The sequence below is a fragment of the Garra rufa genome, chromosome 22 (assembly GCF_049309525.1).
Source record: "Garra rufa chromosome 22, GarRuf1.0, whole genome shotgun sequence".
NCBI classification, from domain to species: Eukaryota; Metazoa; Chordata; class Actinopteri; order Cypriniformes; family Cyprinidae; genus Garra; species Garra rufa.
In genome coordinates, this window is record NC_133382.1 from 24,617,904 (window position 1) to 24,640,942 (window position 23,039).

Genomic DNA, 23,039 nt, shown 5'->3' on the forward strand with positions numbered 1-23,039 from the left:
CGCCCTCAGCCAGTTTTATGCTGTCTGCCATTTTCTTTGCGCTCGAGCAGCTGTAGTGACAACGTCTCATAAGCAGTGCAGGTGTTTTGTATTTGGATGTAAAAGTGAACATAAGAGTCTTCATTTTCTCCCGACATCAGAGCCACTGAGGAAGCAGTGGATTAGTTTTGTTTTTGATGGTAAAGCACCACTGATTTCACAAACAATGGAAGAGGGGGCGGGGTGAGCAGAGCTCATTATCATTTAAAGGGACATACACCAAAATGGGTCGCAGTGAAAAGAGCTGTTTTTGATGAGGTAAAAAGGGTGTAGTTTTACACAAACACTGAGGAATTTTAACCAAAGCATGTTGCAGACATTTCACAAACACCCTAAAATACTGTCGAAAAGCTGTACAAGCTGAATTCTTGAAGTATTTTATTGTGAGATGGGGAGTCATTAAAAAAACAAAATAAAACAATCAAACAAAAAGCTATCACTAAAAAGGTTAAAACAGGGACATATAAAAGACTTTGTTGCCTTGATGTAGACAAAGAGAGTTACAAATTGGCACAACCAAAAAATAATAATAAAAAACAACACATTTGATGATGTTTTGGCTTCATTAAAAGGGCAGCACAGTTTCATGGTGAAGGACAATCTTTCGATACAACAGCAAGGACTCATGCGTGTATAGCATACAGTTAGGTTTCAGTAGCTTCAAAGTATAGTGGGGTAAGAGACAATAACATGAAAGTGACGTGTAAAAGCTAACAGTTCTGATATACTTTATGGGTGTTTTTGTTTTTCTCTTTTTTTCAAACAATGCATTTTGAAAATTTGAAAATAATACTTTTTTCTATTTTAAAACCCTTTGAAATGCTAGAGTTTCTTCCCCAGCTTTGATTTCATTTATCTTCGAAATTATTCTTCATACTAAAATATATTATTGTATTAATACAAACTACAGTATTGTACACTACATTGTGTAATAAATAACCATAAAGAAAATACAAAAATAAGACACATAAATATAAAAGGTCTCTAAAACTAAAAATGTAAAGTTATACTGGTGAGGGATGGGAGGGGTAATACTGCCTTTACTGAGGAGAACAAAAAAAAAAAACATTACACAATGTTCACTGAAACAAACAAACAAAAAATACTTCATTACAAACAAGACAAAAAAATTAATACTGACAGGTAAAAAGGCTGACCGAAAAACCCCCCCGAAAAACACTAAAAGTGAATTCTTCATTGATCATATCTGCCTACGTTTGTTACCTGAAGAAAAAGTGTCGTGCAGCTAAAGATAACAAGAGAAACAAGTGCACCAAACAGGGGAAAAATACTTCAAGGCTGAAAAAGAGCTTCTTTTTTCTCCTTTTTGCTCATTGATCATCTTTCCTGAATTCTTGATGCAGTGTAGTCCTTACTGGATTGATCAAAAAATAAAAGAGGCAGTCTTGTCCTGTAGTCAGGACTAGTGGTTTAGGTGCAGGGGTTCAAAATGTTGCTACCAAAATCAAAGACAGCATGAGCCCCACGCGAGTGTGCTGCTCCGTCACAGCACTGTTCAATGGCACTTCCAACATGCATGTTTTTGCATAAGGGTGGATGATGGGTGGGGAAGGGACTGATGGCGATCACCTGGAACGTGACGAAGACTACGTACGTCTAAAACCAGCTGTCCGGGATTACTAAGGTTTTTCGTTTGACGTCTTGGCTTTTTGGGATTCGTTAAAGCCCTCCCACCGTAACCACATCAATCTTTTGACATTTAAGGCTCACTTGAAATGAGGCGGCAGACAAATGTTGTGCTAGCGAGCGCTAGCGTGGCTTAGGGAATAAGTCTGGGGCGCTAATACTGGAAGGTAGACATTAACACAAGGCCCACATAGGTGTTCCATAGGTAAACTGGGAATATGGTAGTGCACAGGATACTTTTTTTCCTTCAAATGCAAGAAAATACTGAGTTTTGTTCATTGGCAATAAAAACGTATAGAAATCTCTCTCTCCCAACTGTACAGCTTTTGAGGGTAAACCGAGAGTGACAAAAATTAGTAATACTGATAAAAGAAATTGACCCAAGGCGTTTTAGTAATAAAACATTATTAGCCAAAACGTGTATAGCTTTCAGTCCATATATGCGTTGTTTTTTTTGTTTTTTTTGTTAAACTTTGCATTTATACAAACCATACTCAAACACTGAAAATTGTCTTTTTGTGGAAAAAGTAACTATTTCGTATTTATCAGGCACACCTGGGGGTTTATACACAGTAGTGGGTTTAAATGCAGCGTAAGAGCGGTCACGCTCTCTTCCTCACCTCATTCTCATCTTAGCACAGTCACTTCTCAGGAAGAGAGAGAAACATCTGCGGAGAGAAAACGTCTTTTTTTTGTTCCTTCAAATTAGTAACTTTGTAAAACAACGTTGTAAGGAATAAGGGTCATAGAAACACAGTTGTGGCTTCACTTGACGTCTCCATTCATATCGGCTGTGTTTTCTTCATTTTCAATCGTATCGTCCGCCGGGTTTTCTCTTTCTGTCGTGTCCTTCATGTGTTCAAGAGTTTCCGTGTCCATGGCCTCCTCCGCCGTTCGCTCGTCCTCTCCGTTATCGTCTTCACATTCATCCTGCATCACTACGACTTTCAGCGTCTGTCCTTCATTTTCCTCACTTTCGCCTTCCTCGTCACCGTCTTCCGCCATCCGCTCTCCTTCGTCTTCATCGCCATCTCCCTCCTCTCCAATCTTGACCACCTGAATCTCATCCTCGTCTACTAAGCTCCCTGAGCCCATCTCCTCGTCCTCCTCGCTCTCGTCTTCTCTGGTACTACTCCCTCGCTCGTCCGAGTCCAAGTGGGAAGGGGGCGAGGTCGCTGTGCTGCCTGTTCGAGGCTGCTCCTCGCCAGGATTGTCCTCTTCCTCGACTCCCTGGCCTAGCCCTTGGCCTTGAGCCTCTTTCTTACAGTAGGAGTATCGGTGGTTCATGTGTTGCGAGTAGGAGCCAGAGTGGGAGAAGCGCTTGCCGCACTTGTCGCACTGGTACGGCTTTTCTCCGGAGTGCAGGCGCAGGTGCTCTATTAGGTGGTGCTTGTGTTTGAAGGCCTTGCTGCAGATCCCACATTCATGAGGCCTCTTTCCTGAAAGGCATGACGTTGCACTCTATTAGTATTTAATTTGGAGTACTTATCTCAATACTAGAGTATACAGAGAAAAATGATAATTGCTGAGCTTTTTTCCACGCAACTTGCGCTAATGTAAATATGCCTTCCAGAATAGGATTTTCCTAATAATTTACTTTCCCTATGTCATCCAAGATATTCCTGTCTTTCTTTCTTCAATCGAAAAGAAATTAAGGCTTTGAGGATTTAGGATTTTTCTCTATGTAGTGGACTTCAATGGGGATCAGCAGGTTGAAGGTCCAAAGTGCAGATTCAATGCAGCTTTAAAGAGCTTTACACAATCCAAGCCAAGGAATAAGGGTCTTCTCTAGAGAAACGATCATTTTCGAAAAAAAATTCAATAAAAATGTATATACTTTCTTGGCCATAGATAAGTGTATATACATTTTTATTTTTTTAGAAAAAGACTGACTGTTTTGTTAGGACCCTTTTTTTTTCGGCTGGCACCCTTTGAAGCTGCATTGAAACTGAAATTTGGACCTTTAACCTGCTGATCCCATTGAAGTCCACAATATGGAGAAAAAACCTAGAATGTTTTCCTCAAAAACCTTAATTTTTTTTTTTTCGACTAAAGAAAGACATGAACATCTCGGATGACATAGGGGTGAGCAAATTATTATTATTATTTTTAATTAATTTTTTATTCTAGAAGTGAACTAATCCTTTAGGTCGTTAAAAATCATGCCACATCCACTGGAAGTTTATGATACGTGGGCCTTATTCATTAAACACGAGTAGAACCTTAACTTTCGAATATATGAAAATGTTTGTATTTTCAAAAACGTTCATTGGTACGAAAGAAATGTACACCTCTGTTCTTTTTGGCAAACTGATGACACTGAATTCTGATGCACTACCATAATAATATTTCATAATATTCTTCAAAATGAGATACTGGTAATACATTACTGCTGTGGATCATAGCAACCAAAGTCTCTCAGCTGAAAAAATGCTGTACAACCAAAATCCAGCTGGCCGATTTCAGAAGACTGCCTGGCATCTTTCCAGCATTTGTGGTGGACACACGTTAAATAATTAGTTCACTTGCAGAACAAAAATTGACAGATAATTTTCTCACCCCCCCCCCCCCTTGTCATCCAAGATGTTCATGTCTTTCTTTCTTTAGTTGTAAAGAAATTGTTTTTTGAGGAAAACATTTTTAGGAATTTTATTCATATAGTGGACTTCTATAGTGTCCGTGAGTTTAAACTAAATAAAAAGAGTGTTATCTAGCAAAACGATTGGTTATTTAAAAAAAAAAAAAAAAGTACAGTTTATACACTTTTTAATCACAAATGCACGTCTTGTCTAGCTCTGCGATGCGCCTGCGTACTGTGTGCACTCCAGTCCATCTCATTTTCTCCTCCAACTTCAAAATCGTCCTACATTGCTGCAGAAGTACCGACCCAGTGTTTACAAGTACGTGTAAAGAAGTTAAAACTCCATTTACAGAAAAAGGTAAAACAGCAATGTAGGACAATTTTAAAGTTTAAGGAGAAAATGAGATGGGAGTTTTTCAACATTCTTTTTCAACATTTTCAGCTGTCTTGAACCGGAATACACAGAGTATGCATGCGCACTGCAGAACTAGACAAGACAAGCAATGTATAAACTGTAAAAAAACGTTTTTTAGAAAATAACCGATCTTTTCGCTAGATAAGACCCTTCTTCCTCAGCTGGGATCGTTTATAGCCCTTTGAAACTGCATTTTAGAAGTTCAAACTCACGGGCACCATAGAAGTCCACTATATGGAGAAATATCCTGAAATGTTTTCCTCAAAAAACATTGTTTGTTTTTTTTTACAACTGAAGAAAGAAAGACATGAACATCTTGCATGACAAAAGGGTGGTAAGAAAATTATCTGTACATTTTTTTTGTGGAAGTGAACTAATCTTTAATTGAATATCTATTGTTAGGCATATGGTCTATTAATCTTTTGCATATATGCAATATACTGGACCTGGAAGGGAGTCAGAATATTTTACAGTGTTCCTGGACATGTAACTTTGTAGTTGTAGTTCACAGACGGGGATTATGCTAACTGTGAACGAGCGCGCACACACACGCCCTGCTTACGAATTATCGGAATTCATTTCCATACACGTTTAACCATCAAATCTGATGTTTACGAGTCGTTTCTGAATCCAGTTTTCGGGAAGGTGTGTTTTATGTGCAAATTACTTTCGAATTTACTCATATTTATGCAAGTTTTTAATGAATGAGGCCCAATGTTTGTTGATACAGCTGATCGACAGAATTACTGTACGCCACAGTATGATGTATTAAATAGACTTGCTTTCGTCAATGATATGCATGCTTTAAAGAGCTGTCACACAGCTCAACTTATAAAGGGTCCCAACCACAAAAAAACATTCTCGTAATCTCTACACACAGCACATGAAATCCCCCCACACCCAGAGTTCAACCCTGGATCTTTAAGGCATTAAGAATTGCATTACATGTTGTTATGTAGCCATGGACAATAAAACCAAACAATGAATCAAAACAAGCTGTGGTGCACAAGACAGGCCAGTTCCACCAAGGCCTGGAAGTTTATAAACTGTGGCTTCAGACAAAAAAAAAAAAAAAAAAAAGAGGGAGAGAAAAGACAGCACAATTTGTGGTTCAAGGCGCTGTGATGTCATTTGGATGAGTGTTGCTCACTTTCTGGCCAGGTATCTTAACAGTGAGAGGTGACCGGCTCTTGGCTTCGCTAACTTCTCATGTTTTTAAAGCAAAAGAGGGAGGAGGAGTGTAAATTACTAACAGAGAACTGATGCAACAGCCTGGGTTCGGTGTGAGAAGGTAATGTATTTGGCCAGCGGATGAGGGAAAATAAGTCACCGCACCCTCCAGCACGTGTAATTTAACAGCGGTTGGAACTCAGCGGTTGAAATTCAGTTCTGCTCCCTGTGTAATAGGTAAAATTACTGCAATACAATGTATTCTGTCATAATTTCCCCTTCAATATCACTTCACATCATATTTCTGTGAATGCCCAGACATTTGCATATGAAGGAACAACTAAAAACAGGCTAAACTGTTTTCTTGCGTGAGAACCCCACCTGTGTGTTCGTATTTATGGCGGAGCAGCGAACTGCTCTTCTGGAAGATTTTGTCACACAGGTCACAGGCGTACAACCCACTCTCCGTCCTTTTCATCTTTTTTCTCGTCGGCCCTGAGTCTGAGTCTGTCTGTTCTTCCAATGCTGAGGTGACCTCTGATCCCATCTCCTGTTTCTCCTCCTACATCGTGAGAAAAAGCAGATCATTGTCATTTGAAATAACATAACCAAGGTAAATTCATATGCACATACACACATGCGGGCAGTGTAGGGCTCTCACCTTGATGCCATTGACGTGTATAATGTTCTTCTGCGGTGTGTCGTTCCCTGCTGGGCTGGAGGACGTAGTGGTGTAACTGTAAGTCAGCTGCGGGATCAGGATGGTCTGTTTGGTGGTGGTAAGTGCACGAAGACATTGCGCTTGTCCCTGGTCAGTGATAGCCACTAGGGTGGGCAGTTGAGTGGTCACGATGTTTATGGGATTGGCACTTGGTTGGCTGGCAAATATGGCAGCATTGGTGCTTGCATTGCTGAGCAGTTCCTTCTTTGTGCAAGTCAAATTCAGCGGCTCCTCTTGAGCCGAGTAAACAGTGTTTACGTGACCGCTAGCCGTAGCAGCTGTAGCAGCAGATTTTGGTAGCGACAGATCGAGAGGTCCCTCGCCTTCCTCGAGAGTCCTGGCTGGGACAGGACCGTCAGCCGATAGGTTTAGTGGTGAAGGGGATGTAGGAACACTCTCGATCCCGTTCTCCCCAGCTGCTATGCCCTCGGCTGGGCTACAGCATTCCCTCTCTCCTTGCACCTCTGAGTTCATTTGCTTATCCGACTCTGATACCTCTGTAGTCCCATCCGAATCCCCAGGAGTGGTCTGCTCATCCTCTGCCAGGGGTGAGGAGGGATCTACAGAGATCTGTCCCAACTGCATCTTCTCAAACCACTTCTTCACCACCTCCGCCGGAAGACTGACGGATTCGGATATCTTTGCCAACTCCTCCTTAGTGGGCTCGTTGTTTAAGGCAAAGTAAGCCTTGAGCAAGGAGAGAAGGTTCTTCAGCGGAGGCTGGCCAGGACACAGTCCTTCCTCCAAGTCGATCTTCCCCTCAAGGTTTTTCCCGTTTACCCTATGTCCATCTTTACCACAGTGCTTAAGTGTTGTGTCATTGTGTAAAATACTCTTCTCATCCACAGTGTTGGTGGTTTTGTCCCTAATCGTCTTGACAGTCAAGTCCTCGGGCAGCTTCTGAGCCTTGCAGGCTTCTGTGTTCAACTGTTCCTTCTTCGGACTTTGAAGGACTGCTTGGGCCTGTGAAGGGTCTAGACTGTAATTGATGAAGATCTTAGCATTACCATCCTGATCCAAGATGGGAAGACTAATGGCCTGTATGACTTGCTGGGGTGCTTGGGCAATTCCCACCCCTCCTGCTCCAACAATTCCTGTCCCTGCTTGCTGGCCCTTTTCCAGCACTTGCCTGATGACGTTCCCATCCACTGCCACCTTTAGCACGTTCTGTAAGTCCCCCAGGTTGATGCTGATTGGCGATACCAGACCCACTGTTGGGAGCACAACAGCCTGTACAGCACCCTGAAGAGGGGCTGCTGCCCCACCCTGGAATATGCCATTTACACCTCTAGCAGAAGGGGCCACCACCACAGGCTTGTACTCGTAGTCCAGTGGCTCGGACTTGATCTGTGTCAAGGGAAGCTGTTCCTGAAGGGGTTTGCTATTGTCCAGTTTGTCTCGGACTTGGACACGTGCCGTGGGGGAAGAGGTTGGCAGGGATGGGGAAGAGCACTGCGGGGTCTTGGCAGCTCCGGTGGCGGGAGAAGTTCGCGGCCGCCCATTTACCGAGATGAGGCCGATGCACTTCTTACTGCTGATGTGGGAACTGTATGAGCCGGAATGAGAAAAACGCTTCTTGCAGTTGGAGCACTCGTAAGGCTTTTCTCCTACACAACATACGATAAAGAAATGAGAAAACTGACAATTCACATATATATAAAGAGGTCTTCAACTCTATTGATTTTACTGCTAAGGATACATTGTGCGTTTGATTTGTGATGATCAGAAGAATGGTGGGTAAATCTCTTCAAATCAAAAAGACATTTCATAGGTTGTCCTTAAAAGAAACTACAGTACAGAAAAGGTTTTTTTTTTCCCAAACCATAAAGGCTATAAAAACAGTCTGCAGTGTTTAAAGGACAAACTCTCTTAGGAAGCCTTTGACAGCAAGTACTGTAAGTACTTTGAAGTACTTGAATGCCTACAAATTTGTACAAAGAAGTGAACGATTGCACACATATGCATGCTTGCAAACATTCCTCACCACTGTGGATGCGCAGGTGTTCTTTCAGGTGGTGTTTGTACTTGAAGGCTTTGCCACATTCAGTGCATTTAAACTTTCGATTCCCTCCTCCACCTGACTGAGTAACATGCCGCTAAAAACATAAAGAATGCATTATAATCAGATGAACAATACTGCTGTAATTTATCTGTAAGTGTAAAATTTCAAAAACTGTTTACTTTTTAGCCATCGATATATCAAATATACTTACATTGCTTATTGACAACATTTTTTTTTATATGTGACCCTGGACCACAAAACCAGTCTTAAGTTGCACAGGTATATTTGTAGCAATAGCCAAAAACGCATAGTATGGGTCGAAATGATCTGTTTTTCTTTTATGCCAAAAATCATTATGATTTTAGGTAAAGATCATGTTCAATTAAGATATTTTGTAAATTTTCTACCGTAAATATATTAAAACTTAATGTGTGATTAGTAATATGCATTGCTAAGAACTTCATTTGAACAACTTTAAATGCGATTTTCTCTATTCTCAATATTTATATATATATATTTTTTTCACCTTCAGATTCTATATATTCAAATATTTGTTTCTCGGCCAAACATTGTCCTATCCTAACAAACCATACATCAATTCAAAGCTTATTTATTCAGCTTTAACCTCAATTAAAAAAAATGAACCCTTAGGACTGGTTTTATGGTCCAGGGTCACATAAATCCAGTCAGTTTGAGTCTGGTTTTAGATATTTGGGTTTCACTACAACACAAAATCATCTAAAATTGTAATCTTGAAATAATCTTGTAATTTTATAGCCCCTAGAAACCATTTTGAACATGTTAGATTAAACCAAATTATGTCATTAAATCACACTTCTCACAAACATTACAGAATAAGGATATAATACCTGTTCTCGGCCAGCTTTGTGTGCAGTCATGTGTCTGTCTAGCTGTGTTCGGTAGGCAAAGGTGTAGCTGCAGAGAGAGCAGCTGAAGTTGTCCTCGCTCTTCTCGTGTCTGTATTTAATGTGTTCCTTCAGTGAGGTGTAACGCTTGTAGCCACGAGAGCAATAGGGACAGGTGAGGAGCTGAGAAAATGAGTCTGGCGTGCCTGAGAGTGAGAGAGAAGAGAGTGTTACAGATGTGTAGAGGTGTATGTGTACTCATTTTCATGTGACTCCCTCTTTTATCTTCAAAAGCATATATTTGAAATGTGAAAAAATGTGTTTTCTATATCAAATTTGCATACAATTATTTACTATGTTGTTCAAATATATCTGAAGAGGTGTGTGAGTAGACTAATGTACTGTAATACAAGGCAATCCAGTTGCATGGGTTTCTGGCATAGATGATTTATCAGTCAAGTGTGTGTGTGCGCATGTAGACATGGATCAATGCACTGGCAAATGAGAATGTAAGAGTTAGGGCAGATCTTTAATGTGTGACACTTCCCATTCTGAAATATCTCCAGCATGAAGAGCTGAAGAACAGCAGCCAAAATAAAAAGAACAACGATTGGCAGCTGGGTAATCAAAGAATACCAAGGCAACAAGGCAAATAATTACATGGATGAACAATGGATTTCACAAAAAAAAAGAAGAGCCTGTTATAAAAGCAACATGAATAACAAGCCTGAGAAGATTTGACAGTACGTATTAACAGAATAATAAAGCCACGGATGACACATCATACGCCGTCAAACATTAAAAAATTAACAAGTTTAATTGAAATGCCATTATAGTGCAAACAAATTAAGATATACCACTGTACATTTATCTATCTTATATAACGCTAATACACTACCAGTCAAAAGTTTTTTTTTTTTTTTTTAAAGTCTCTTCTGCTCACCAAGCCTGCATTTATTTGATCCAAAGTACAGCAAAAACGGTAAAAACATTACAAAATTTTTACTATGTAAAATAACCGTTTTCTATTTGAATATATTTTCAAATGTAATTTATTCCTGTGATTTCAAAGCTGAATTTTTTAGCATCATTACTCCACTTTTCAGTGTTATATAATCCTGATTTGCTGCTCAAAAAGATGTATTATTATTATGCTGAAAACAGCCGAGTAGAATTTTTTTTCCAGGTTTCGTGGAATAGAAAGTTCAGAAGAACAGCATTTATCTGGAATTGAATTTTTTGGAAACATTATAAATGTCATCTTTATCACTTTTGATCAATTTAAAGCGTTAATGATAAATAAAAGTATTAATTTATATAATTTCTTTACCAAAAAAAAAAAAAAAAAATTTATACTGACTCCAAGCTTCTGAATGGTATAGTGTATAATGTTACAGCTTTTTATTCCAGGTAAATGCTGATCTTTGAATCTTTCCATTTGTCAAAGAATCCTGAAAAATGTACTCAACTGTTTTAAATATTGATAATAATAATAAAAAATGTTTCTTGAACAGCAAATCTACATATTAGAATGATTTTTGAAGGATCATGTGACACTGAAGACTGAAATAATGATACTAAAAATTCAGCTTTGAAATCACAGGAATAAATTGCATTTTAAATGGTAAAAATATTTCAAAATTGTACTGTTTTTGCTGTACTTTGTATCAAATAAATGCAGGTTTGGTGAGCAAAAGAGATTTTTAAAAATAAAAAACATTAAAAATCTTACTGTTCCAAAACTTTTGACTGGTAGTGTATTTCTGGGTGAAAATGTTCAAATAACAACTGGAAAAATAAGCAGGAAACACCTGTCCAGGTTTCTGTCCAGCTCTCACACAGGTAACATATTACCTGTTAACAGGTAACCTATTAACCTTCTCTCTCCAGTCAGGTGAAACGTTCTCCCTCGCATAAACACAGCAACAGGGACGTGAGAAAGTAGCTCAGGTATGGGAGATTTGCACAGGTGTTACAGGTGTACCAAAAATCGTTTCAGAGCCATTAGTGGTCAAGGAGAAGTGTGGCTATTGTGTCGGTCTCCCCATGTGAGACTTGAATGTCGAATATCATACAGTTGCAGGAAAAAAGTATGTGAAACCTCATGTCTTCTGCATTTCTATTCATCTTCTGTGATGTTACACAATGAAGTGTTTACGATGTGATGTGTGCGTGTGTACCATTTTCATCATGTCCGCTGGTTTCTGGTGTGCCCTGTCGTGGTTCGTCTTCCGGAGCCTCTGGGAAGATGACGGCCGTGTCTCCTTGCTGGAGCATCTCCTCAACCAAAGCATCTCTGCTCCTCTCATCCTCGTCTGACACGCACTCCTCTTTCACTGCAACACACAAACACACACTTACATTGATGCTCACCGCTGTGACAGAATATCAGTCATGTGAAACAGCCCAATGCGTGATAAAAACATGAAGGATGAAAGCAAATAACAGCCAAAATACTTAGTGGTGACTCACTATTAAACAGTACATTAGCCAAATACTCAGTGGAGTTTGAGCGGGTATGAGCTTTAGATACATAGCTTCGCGTACGTGGGTATGTACACCCACAAAAACACATATTAGTCCTCGATTGCACATTTACCTATTAAAAGCAAATGAAAAAGAAATGACTCTGGTAGAGCTAATTCAATTTCGGGCTTAATGCACAATCTGAGCTCAACGTCCCCATTAAACGAGCTTCTTTAATTTGAGAAATGTACTCTCATTCTCTTTTGCTCACAAACGAGAGATTGGCTCAACTAACGATTGCAAATGAACAAGCGAAGGCTTCGGGAGAAACTGAGCCCTCGGGCGGCACGCTGTTCTGTGCCTTAGCAATGCGCTCTCTCATGCGTATGCTGAAAATGAGTCCGCAATGTCAGCAATTACAACTAATGGCATTTGCTAGCGAGTCAAAACAACATTCGGAAACACCTGAGGACATTTGTGCATTTGTGTGTCGGAACGATTTAAGAGATCCTGCAATATGCGAGGGACAAAAACAAAATGAGGAGGGTTTGTTTTTTTTGTTTATGTCAGTGTTCTTTTGCTCATTCTCGCTGTCTTTCTCAGCAGCTCTTTTCGTAGTGTACTCTACCCTTGTCAGCAGTGATGTCTCCATAAGGGACACTGATTCACACAGACAATGTTTATTTGTCTGACATGTAGGCTTTTCTCACTACAGTATAGATGGACGTCCTTGGGTCTACACAAAGATGACTCATATTCTGTCAAAAGAGGGTTTTTTTTGTCACTTTTGCCTTTAAATATAATATTTAATGGTCAATAGTTATTATTATTACTAGCTATTATTTAATAGGCCTAGGTTTTGACACATTTCACAATTTGATTCAATATCAATTATTTTGGATATATATCAGGTACATAGGTGATTTTATAATTGCAGGTACATTTGGTGTCAGAAGTCATTATTTTTTCTCTGCTTTTTTCAAATGTTTTTTTTTTTTTTTTATTGATTTAAATAATGTGTTACTCGCTGTTATGAATTACCCAATGTTACAGTCCATAACAATATAAAAATTTCTGTAGAATGTCCCATATATATTAGGTACAGAACATGCCAAATTTTCTCAAGGAAAAAAAATCTTTCAACTTATGCTGTAAAATATACTATGAGAGTCAGTTTTTTTCCCGAGGTAAATGTGACGTTACGTGACATTGTTTAACTTACAAGTTATATTGACGTCTTTGCTACAGCATTTTTTTGTTTTTGTTTTTTTGTGCGAAGGAAAGTTTCGGAGACAGTGTGTAAACGTTTTGGACACAATGTGAGGTTGTATTTATTTTTTAACGTGCAAAAATTTCGGACAAGAATTTCAGACTCAGGACCTTAACACTCCCTATCAACTAAGCAGGTACAAAAATAAACGAGTAACAGTAGACTATACTAATTTTATAGGTTCATTTAAATATTCATTTAAACAACACTCTTGCCATTTGCAGACAACCGAAAAAGATAAACTCCACTGAAATGACCGGCTGTCTTGATCTCCAATGATTTCAATTGCAAATATTTTAGTAGGTCCCTCCCAAACGTTCCTGAGAGGTTTAAATCGTGTTGAAATCAGGGTGTGAGATGTTCCGCTAGTGAAGGAACAGATGATTACCAGATCTCCTGCTCCAAGCTTTGCCCTGCACTATACAGCCATTACAGCACGCTGTTGTCATGACATCACAACACAACTGTAGCCGTGACAATCTCACATTAGAAGTGGGCCAGAGATAGAGACCTGAATGTCTCTACACAACAGTCGTTCACAAACTAGGCTCAACACTTCATTACACCACATTATTAAAGTCCTGTGACATCTTGTGAGGAACAATATCCCCTCAGGCCTTGCAATAAAAAACTGTTGACAGAGGCAGACAGAGATCGTCTTGTGATTGTACAACAAACTTACACTTTCTTTAAAGAGAATTAAGATATGTGTTGTATTCTAAGCTCAGTGGCTGACATGCATATATACACGTACATGATTATATATGACATCCTGACCTTGTTAAACACATTAAGGCTGAAGGTCAGATAAAGTGCATGAGTGTTCTGTGACGGGCTTGGTTTGATTTGAGGATGGCACGCTAGTTAGCCTGCTAGAGCTGTGTCACATGAGTGTAAAAGCTTAGCCAGTTCACAGATTTACTTTAACTCGGATGATTAAGTAGAGAAAATGAAGACATATGTACATAAAATCTTGTGAGGTACTGTAAGCGTAGTTCCACTATCCATTAAACCCACTAACAAAACAGTTACGCTTGACTATGGCATTCTCACCGAGGCTGAATGTGGCCTAAATCTCATTTTCTGCTCAAATCTGATTTTTCTGTGAAGGTTGCTCACATGACCCTTTGAAATGTAGCCTGTATCAGATACTGGGTTGAACAGAAAACACTCCTAAACTGATTTTTGCTTGGCATGTCCATCAGAAGTAATTAAATTGAGCACAGGATATAATAATTTAGTCCGTAATTTTTCTAACTTGTACTTACGGTATAATAATTTGTTCCTTTGTTTTACTAAATCATGTTTTACTAAATCATGCACTCGTTTCACTAAACTGAGCACACAATCTAAAAATGTATTCCGTCGTTTTTCTAACTTGTACGTACGGTATTATAATTTGTTCCCTTGTTTTATGAAATTGTGTGCAAAATATAATACATTCCCTCATTTTACTAAATTCTGCACATGAAATGATAATTAATTCCCTCTTTTTACTAAATCGTGCGCACTATATAAAAATTAATTCCCTCATTTTACTAAAACGTATGTATGGTATAATAATTTGTTCCCTTTGTTTTACTAAATCATGCATACAATATAATACATTCCCTCATTTTACTAAATTCTGTGCATTAAATAATTAATTCCCTCATTTTACTTACTTGTCTGCACAATATAATTTGTTCCCTCATTTTACTAAATCATGCATACGGTATTACATTTCATTCCCTCGTTTTACTAAATTGTGTGCACAAAATTATTTGTTTCCTTGTTTGTTTGTTTTTAATCATGGACACAAAATAATAATTCAACCCTCGTTTTTCTAAATTGTGTGCATAATGTTATAATTTGTTCCCTTGTTTACCAAATCATGCACAAAATATACAAATTTGTTCCCTTTTTTACTAAATCATGCACACAATATAATAATTTGACCCTCATTTTACTAAATCGTTAGAAAAAACTTGTTTTTCTAAATTGTGCACATTTGTAATAATTTGTTTCCTTGTTTTTTTTTAAATTGTGTGCACAAAATTAGAATTTGTTCCCTCATTTTACTAAATCATGCACACAATAATAATTTGTTCCCTTGTTTTACTAAAGTGTGTGCACAATATAATAATTCAACCCTCATTTTACTAAACTGTTCACACAATTTGTTTCCTTGTTTTTCTAAGTCGTGTGCACAATGTAATAATTTGTTCCCTCGTTTTTCTAAATCGTGTGCACAAAATTATAATTTGTTCTTTTGTTTTACTAAATCATGCGCACAATATAATTTGACACTCGTTTTTCTAAATCGTGTGCACAAAATTATAATTTATTCTCTTGTTTTACTAAATCGTGCACACAATATAATTCGTTCCCTCGTTTTTTCTAAATTGTGCGCACTATATAATAATTCTTTCCCTCATTTTTCTAAATCATGTGCATAATATAATAATTCATTCCCTGGTTTTAATAAATCATTGTTTATGCACGCAGATATATTTATAAGTCAGTAAGTTAAAATTATTTAAAATTATTTTATTCTGCCATTATGCATTAAAATGATTAAAAGTAAAAACATTTATGTCACAAATATTTCCATTTAAAATTAATGCTGTTCTTCCAAACCAAAGAATCCTGAAAGAAATCACAGTTTTCAACACTGATAATAATAAAAAGTTTCTTGAGCACCATATATCAGCATATTAAAATGATTTCTGAAGTAACAAGTGACACTGAAGACTACAGTAATGGCTGAAAAGTTGTTTTAAATTCATATTATATTTCACAATATTACTTATTTTACTCCATTTTAGGAAAAGTACATCAACAATCTTACTGACCCAAAACTTTGGGGGTAGAGTTCAACCTAGACATCTCTTGCTGAGATTTATATAATTCTGATTCTCATGTGCCTCACAGCATAGTAGACCACCAGCCAACACTACGTTTCCCAGAATTCACCAGCTTCACTTTTCCTGATTAAAGTTCTGGTGAGATTTCCATTATGAGTCAGGCACTTACTGCGCTTTCCCCAGTGACCAATTACTCCATCACCATATGCTCATGCACTAAGAGTCAAATATAGAATGTAATCCTCCCCAACAGTAAAAAATGAGGTAAACCCACCCGCCATGTTTCTTGTTCCATTATGCTAGGTGCCTCTGCTCACCGCATTACGTAAATGGCTGATTCCTAATGCCCGCTCAAGAAACGTGTGGTTAAATTACAGGGAAACAGAGCGGCCTGACATATCGAATTGGATATGCAGCGTCACTATCCATACCACAGTAATCATATTGGTTTATGGAGTGTTTACCCCATAAATGACTGAAAGAGGAACGTTTTCATCTCGGAGAACACGAGAACTGACAGTGAACGAGAAGAATCGTGAAAGACGGAGGGAAAGTAAAAGCGGAGGTTGAGGTAGAGGGGCGCACAAGAATTGTAGCCTTAAAACAAACACAGACAGAGAGACCACAGAGATTCAGCCGTACGGTCTCTAAGCGAGGTGGTACTCTAATACAGAGATCGCTGCCAAGATAAAAAGAAAGAGAAAAGAAAATAATGAAAGAGTGAGAGTTGGACTGATAGCGCTGAACCATTATGGCTAGTGGCTGCTTTACAGCCCTGAGCTCTGTGAATGATGGGAAGCTTAGGCAGAGAAGTGTATATAACTCAAACACGACGTCTGAGAACAGAGAACAATGCACATTACATCTCGGCAGACCAATTTCTCTCTGTGACACACCTCGTAATGGCTCGTATATCTGGACTTCTTGCTGCAACCGAGCCTTTGGCAATGGAGAGGGAAAAGCTATGACTTGAAGAAGAAAAGGTGCAACAGGTGCTTGGATCCTGTGCTGTAACATGTTGAAAAGAAGATTTCTGGGAAAACATTAGAGACTCACAACAACAATTCATTCAGAGCTACAACAAAGAAGCAACAGGCAGACAAAGAAAGGCTACAAAGAGATGAAGGTGGGATGGAGGTAGAAAAGAAATGTTCGAGTGTGTGTGTGTGTAGTCCCTCTCTCTTAACTCGGGTTTCTGTGAAGTGTTTAATGTTTGGAGAGCTCTGCCAAAAACAATGACTTTCTTCTTCACTGAAGCTCCATCCTGCAGAGAACTGACAGAGAAGCCGGGAGAAAGGAATGAATGAATGAATACTGGCAGAAATGAAAATGACAGAGGACTATGAATTTCTGGAGAGAGTAGAAAATGTACCGAATGAAAACCCGAAGTTGCCGTGGTCATAGTGGCGTTATATTACCTGCCATGATGCCCGCGTCCCGCAACACTAACCTTAATGCACAATAGCACCCTGGTAGCTCGCACACAACAGACTTTGTGTTCACCTCTTCCAGCATAAACAATCCCCACACTGCAGGCAATACATATTAGCCCAGAAACAGAAGAAATGCCTTCCGTCGAAAGCAAAAGAGCTCTATTGTATCGCAGTCACCCTTTATCAAGGCTTATTATCCAGATGGAGCCAAGATTTTACCATCACAATAAAAACTAGGTCTGCATTTTCTGATGGAAATACCTGTGCTTGAAAGGCAGGAATGGTGGAATGGTGTTGAATCATCTCAATTAGTGTTTCTAAGAGAGATTACGCTCTCTCATGTTTCCCTTAAAACTTTTTAACATTGAACTACAAGTGTTAGAAAGTTGATGATGGTTGACTAGTCACCTAACTAGTGACTAGTTGATTTGTAAATTTAACTAGTTTATCAACAAGGTGGCTACACTTTCTGAATACCCACGTTTGGCTTTTTTAAAAATAAAGATTTAAAAAAAAAATTCTTATAAATTCATGACTTTCTTGTGGAAGCCCGTATCCGCCACTGATTAAAACATAAAAAAAAAGATTATTGTGACTTTTTATCTCACAATTCTGGCTTCTTTTTTCTCAGAAGAACTGCAAGATAAAAACTCGCAATTCTGACTTTTTTTCCCCGCAAATGCGAGTTCTTGTATCTTGCAATTGACTTTTTATGCAATTCTGACTTTTTTTCTCAGAATTGTAAGATACAATTTTGCAATTGCGAGTTATAAAGTCAGAATTGCGAGATTTAAACTCACAACTGTGGGAAATGAAGTCAGAATTGTGATATATAAAGGTAGACTTGCAAGATAAACTCACAATTCTGACTTTTTTATTCAGAATTGCAAGATAAAAACTTACAATTCTTAAGTTTTTCTCACAAATGCAAGTTTGTATCTGGCGATTTAGATTTTTTTTCTCAGAATTGTGAGACATAATTTCGCAACTGCAAGTTAGAAAGTCAGAATTGCACGATATAATCTCACAACGGTTAGAAATTAAGTCAGAACTGCGCGATTATAAACTCACAATGATTAGAAATAAAGTAAGAATTGCAAGATAATTTCAACTTTTTTCTCGCAAATGCGAGTTTGTATTTAGCAATTCTGACTTTTTTCGTGCAATTCTGACAGTTTTCCTCACAATTGTGAGATATAAATTCCAATTCTGAGGGAAAAGAAAAACTAATACGTTCTCAGAATTACGAGTTCCCTTTCGGGAACTCCACACTGCGTCATCAACGCTCTGGGGAAATGCCATTGGCGAGTCCGCCTCTGAATCAGTCTGTAGCCAATAGGATGACGGGAGTGACGTCACCGGGGGCGGTGACGTTGGCGACCAGGAAGTATATAAGCACGTGCGTTTCAAACCGGCTTCAGCTTTTGTCATTCAGCGAAGCGCTCTGTGTCTGTTTGTCTGTTTCATTCCACTGCTTTTCTGTGCCAGTTTGCACAACTTTCTTTGAGTGGATATGTTACCAACTTAGAAAGGGGGAAAAGTATTTCTAGCGGTTTAGCAGCCTCACAGACAGTGTGTCCCTCCCTGCCGGCAGAGAAAGCTTTCTGCTGGTGGGGATACACGCAGTCTGTGTGTGGCTGTGTGGGTGCGGAGCATGTTCAGTCAGCCCTTGAGGGGGCTGGCTGTTTGCGGTGTGAAAGCACGCTTTCTACTGCACATACTCCGTTCTCGGAAGACTCTCTTTGAGGAGGGAGTTTTCACCAGCGTTCTTCACGGGTCTGGCCCCGCTTCCGCAAAAAAGGCGGAGCGGCAGCTGCACTCGTGCGGTTCGCAGCTCGATCTGTTAGAGGGATGGAGACGGGTAATCCCCTATCTCCTCCCCCGCATAGCAGATCGGATGATCTCCTACTGGATGAGGAAGCCCGCGCTGCGGTTCTTCCTACCAGAAAGAGGTCTCAACGTTTCTCTTGTCTCCCTCCGAGGAGGTTGATGTGGAGAACGTTGTCAAAAGTATTCAACCGCCCCCCTGATTGCCTCAATGTTAGGAGCTTTGGAAGTACTGAATAAAGCGATGGCCAATCCAAATAATAAAGTAATTATTTTTGACCACTGCTTTAGAGATGAGCCGTAGGAAAGCAAACTATTTGTTTTCTTCGGACTAAGATCTGCACTTCCAAAAAGGAGCCTTTTTGTTTTTTCCCAATCTACACAGTTAAAAAGAAAATCACTGTTTAGATCGGAAAAATCCAGTTTAGCCCGCTCTTCACCCCCTTTTTTGAATAGTTTACTATTAATAATGGGGGCTGAATGAGCACGGGTATAAGATGGTGCCGGGGGTTGAACAGACGCTTACGAGCTATCTGTCACCCAGTCTGGCATCATCACTGGAAGCTCCGTCTTTGCTTTCCAGGCCACATGTATATAATACAAGCCTGATGTGCAAAAGTACACGTGCCGGATGCTGTACGGGAGCAGTAACCGGCCGTGTATCAGCTCCTTACATAAAAGGCTCTTAATGGAGCGTTGCAGTCCGTTTTTCCTCCGGTAATACCTAGAGGACGGGGTTAGCAACATTCCTGACCGGGGGCTTCAAAAACTAAAGCCCGATCTGAGGGTCGTGCTTCAGTCTGAGAGGTCCTCGGCTAAAACAGGGAGATCTGTCAGCCAACCCTGCTTGTGTTACAGGGCGCGGCAATCTCCCGCGAACATTATTCTCTAGTTTTTCCGCCCGGAAACGTAGTGGAGCTAGAGAGTTCGCCACCCCCACGGGGGTCTTTAGAGGGATTAAATTCAGTGCTTCCTGCCAGTGAGCTGTTACAGGGCACTGAATTAAAAACCCTAGGTAGTACCAGAAACCAGTCTGAGAGGCTGGTTCCCCTAGTAGAATTTCGAGCAGCGTGAATACTACTGCTGAATATATCTACATGGGACCTGCATATGGGGCGTTTTTATTACTACTACCCAGAGCAGGGTCTGGTTATCGATGGAGGGACAACTGGCAGCCAATTGCTGGTTTTGGAAGCCCGCTAGGCGGTACTTCCTCTAGCAAATGGCCCTCAGTGCTCCGTTTATCCTCCTCTGAGGAGGTGGATACGGAGAGCGTCACCGACGTTCCGTTCCCTCAATCGCCCGCACTTGCAGCTGCAGTTCAGGTGTCTCCTGCCGGTTCACCGTTACAGGGCACCGAGCTGTAAGCTCAGGGCAAAATAGAGGCCAGTCTCGAGAGGCTGGTACCCTCAGTAGAACTTCTGGCAGCGTTATTATGACTGCCGACAGTATCTACGTGGGTCCTGCGTTCTGTGAAGAAGGGTTACTATATCTAAAGAACCCTCCTTCAACGCGGGGCTTCCACCGAGGTGGGCTCCGAGCAGGCTCTAGACAGGGACCATCGAGGTGGTCCCTCTTCATGAAGGATGGGGGGCTACGGCCCTTCCTAGATCTCAGACAGTTGAATCTTTCAGTCAGAGTAACTGAAGTTCAGACTGGCGGTTACGTCACAAATCAGGTCCGAGGACGAATTTGTCACGATAGATCTAAGAATGTCTCCATCCTTCCTCAACAACAGCAGGGAGCTCTTCTTTCAGCCTAGCACTCTCCCCCCCGAACTTTCGCAGAGGGTGTGGATGCGGCTCTGGCTCCTCCATGATTCCAGAGCATCCATATACTCGACCACTGTAAGCCAGGCAGCATCGAGGTGCTGCTCTCGCTCACATGAAAGAATTGGGGTTGAGACCCAACGCCAAGAAAAGTGTGCTGTCTCCATTACAGAGAACCACTTATCTATGTGTCGTATGGGATTCGACCACGATGCAGGCACGGTTGTCTCCTGCTCGGATCGAGTCGATCCTTACTGCAGCAAATGCGGTCAAGCTAGGCCTGTCACTCACTGTCAAACAGTTTCAAGTACTGTTAGGTCTTATGGCAGCAGCAGCCAACGTAATACCTTTTGGCCTGCTGCACATGAGGCCGCTACAGTGGTGGCCCAAGACCAAGGGTTTTTCCCCGAGGGGGAAATTCATTCCGCAAGTTCAAGGTCACGCGGCAATGCCTACGTGCCCTGGATATGTGGAGGAAATCTTGGTGTTTTATGAGAGCAGACGTCCTGTCGAGGCAGGGGCCAAGGCCCGGGGATGTATGCTTCACCCAGAATGAGTGAAGCAGAGTTAGAGAGTGTCTGGCCAGATTCAGGGGACTCATTTGCGACTCATGAGACTTCGCAATGACCCCTCTGGTGCTCTCTACTGCTTCCAGCTCCTGCGGGACTGGATGCTATGGCACAGACATGGCCGAGGCCTTGTCTGTACGCCCTTCCCCCTGATCGTTCTACTCCCTGGAGTTTTTGAGGGTGACCCCTGAGGGGGCACATCTCATGGAGACCGGTCTCTCAACCGAGGTTGCTGAGACCATCCTTTTTACTCCAGAGCTCCCTCTATGAGGAAGTCCTATGGCCTTAAGGGAAAGTGGTTTACTGCGTGGTGTAACCAGCACCAAATATGACTCAGCTTACTGCCCAATTGGTACAGTACTGAAGTCGCTGCAGTCTCGCTTTCCGCAGGGTTGACCCACTCCACCCAAAAGGTGTACGTGGCGGAATTACTGGCCTTCCACGCCCCTTTTCGGTGCTTGTCAGTGGTTAGAATCCCCTGGGTCATACACTTTCCTCCAACAGTGCACTCAAGAGCAGATGCCCGGCTGAGGCTCGGAGAATGGAATGCTTCACCCCGAGGGGTGAAGCAGATATGGAGAGTGTTCGACCAGGCTCAGGTGGACCTTTTGCGACTCAACAGACATCGCAAGGTCCCCTCTGGTTCTCTCTAGTGCCTCCAGCTCCATTGGGACTGGACGCCATGGTACAGACGTGGCCGAGGCTCCGTCTGTACGCCTTTTCCCCATTCGCCCTGCTCCCGGGAGTTCTAGAAAGAGTACGCCGGTACGGAGTCAGTCTACTGTTAGTAGCCCCAAACTGGCCGACCCGAGTATGGTTCTCGGACATCATAGCCCTCCTAGACGGCTCTCCCTGGGAGATTCCGATCAGGAGGGATCTCCTTTCTCAGGCTGGGGGCGCAATCTGCCACCCCCACCTAGAGAAGTGGAAACTATGGGTGTGGCCCCTGAGGGGGCGCATCTCATATGTGAGGTCTCTCAACCGAGGTTGCTGAGACCATCCTTCACTCTAGAGCTCCCTCTACAAGGAAACTTTATGGCCTAAAGTGGAAACTTTTCACTTCATGGTGTAGAGAGCGACACGCTGACCCAGTTCACTGCCCGGTTGGTACAGTGCTGGAGTTCCTGCAGTCTCGCCTCTCCACCGGGTTAGCCCACTCCACCCTGAAGGTTTACGTGGCGGCATTATCGGCCTTCCACACCCCTCTTGGTGGCGTGTTAGTGGGTAAGAACCCTCTGGTCACACGTTTCCTTCGTGGTGCACTCAGGATAAAGCCACGGGTGACACCCAGAACCCCATCATGGGGTCTCGCTGTGGTACTTGAAGCCCTCTGTAGGCCTCCTTTCGAGCCCTTAGAGGAGATTTCTGATCGCTTCCTTATCATTAAGACGGCGCTGCTGTTGGCTCTTACTTCTCTG

The 23,039-nt window shown here is 41.1% G+C and overlaps 1 protein-coding gene across 1 annotated transcript in view; it reads right to left on the bottom strand.

Moving 5' to 3' along the window:
* Positions 1-408: 408 nt before the first annotated feature.
* zeb1b (zinc finger E-box binding homeobox 1b) overlaps positions 409-23,039 on the bottom strand; it is an 87,139-nt gene continuing 64,508 nt past the window's right edge. Inside the window, exons 3-8 of the mRNA XM_073828333.1 lie at positions 11,622-11,777; positions 9,445-9,647; positions 8,558-8,669; positions 6,514-8,180; positions 6,234-6,414; positions 409-3,125 (exon numbers count right to left, since the gene is read on the bottom strand). Coding sequence (XP_073684434.1) covers positions 2,452-3,125; positions 6,234-6,414; positions 6,514-8,180; positions 8,558-8,669; positions 9,445-9,647; positions 11,622-11,777 — 2,993 coding nt within the window. The 3' untranslated portion in view covers positions 409-2,451. The remainder of the gene's footprint in view (positions 3,126-6,233; positions 6,415-6,513; positions 8,181-8,557; positions 8,670-9,444; positions 9,648-11,621; positions 11,778-23,039) is intronic.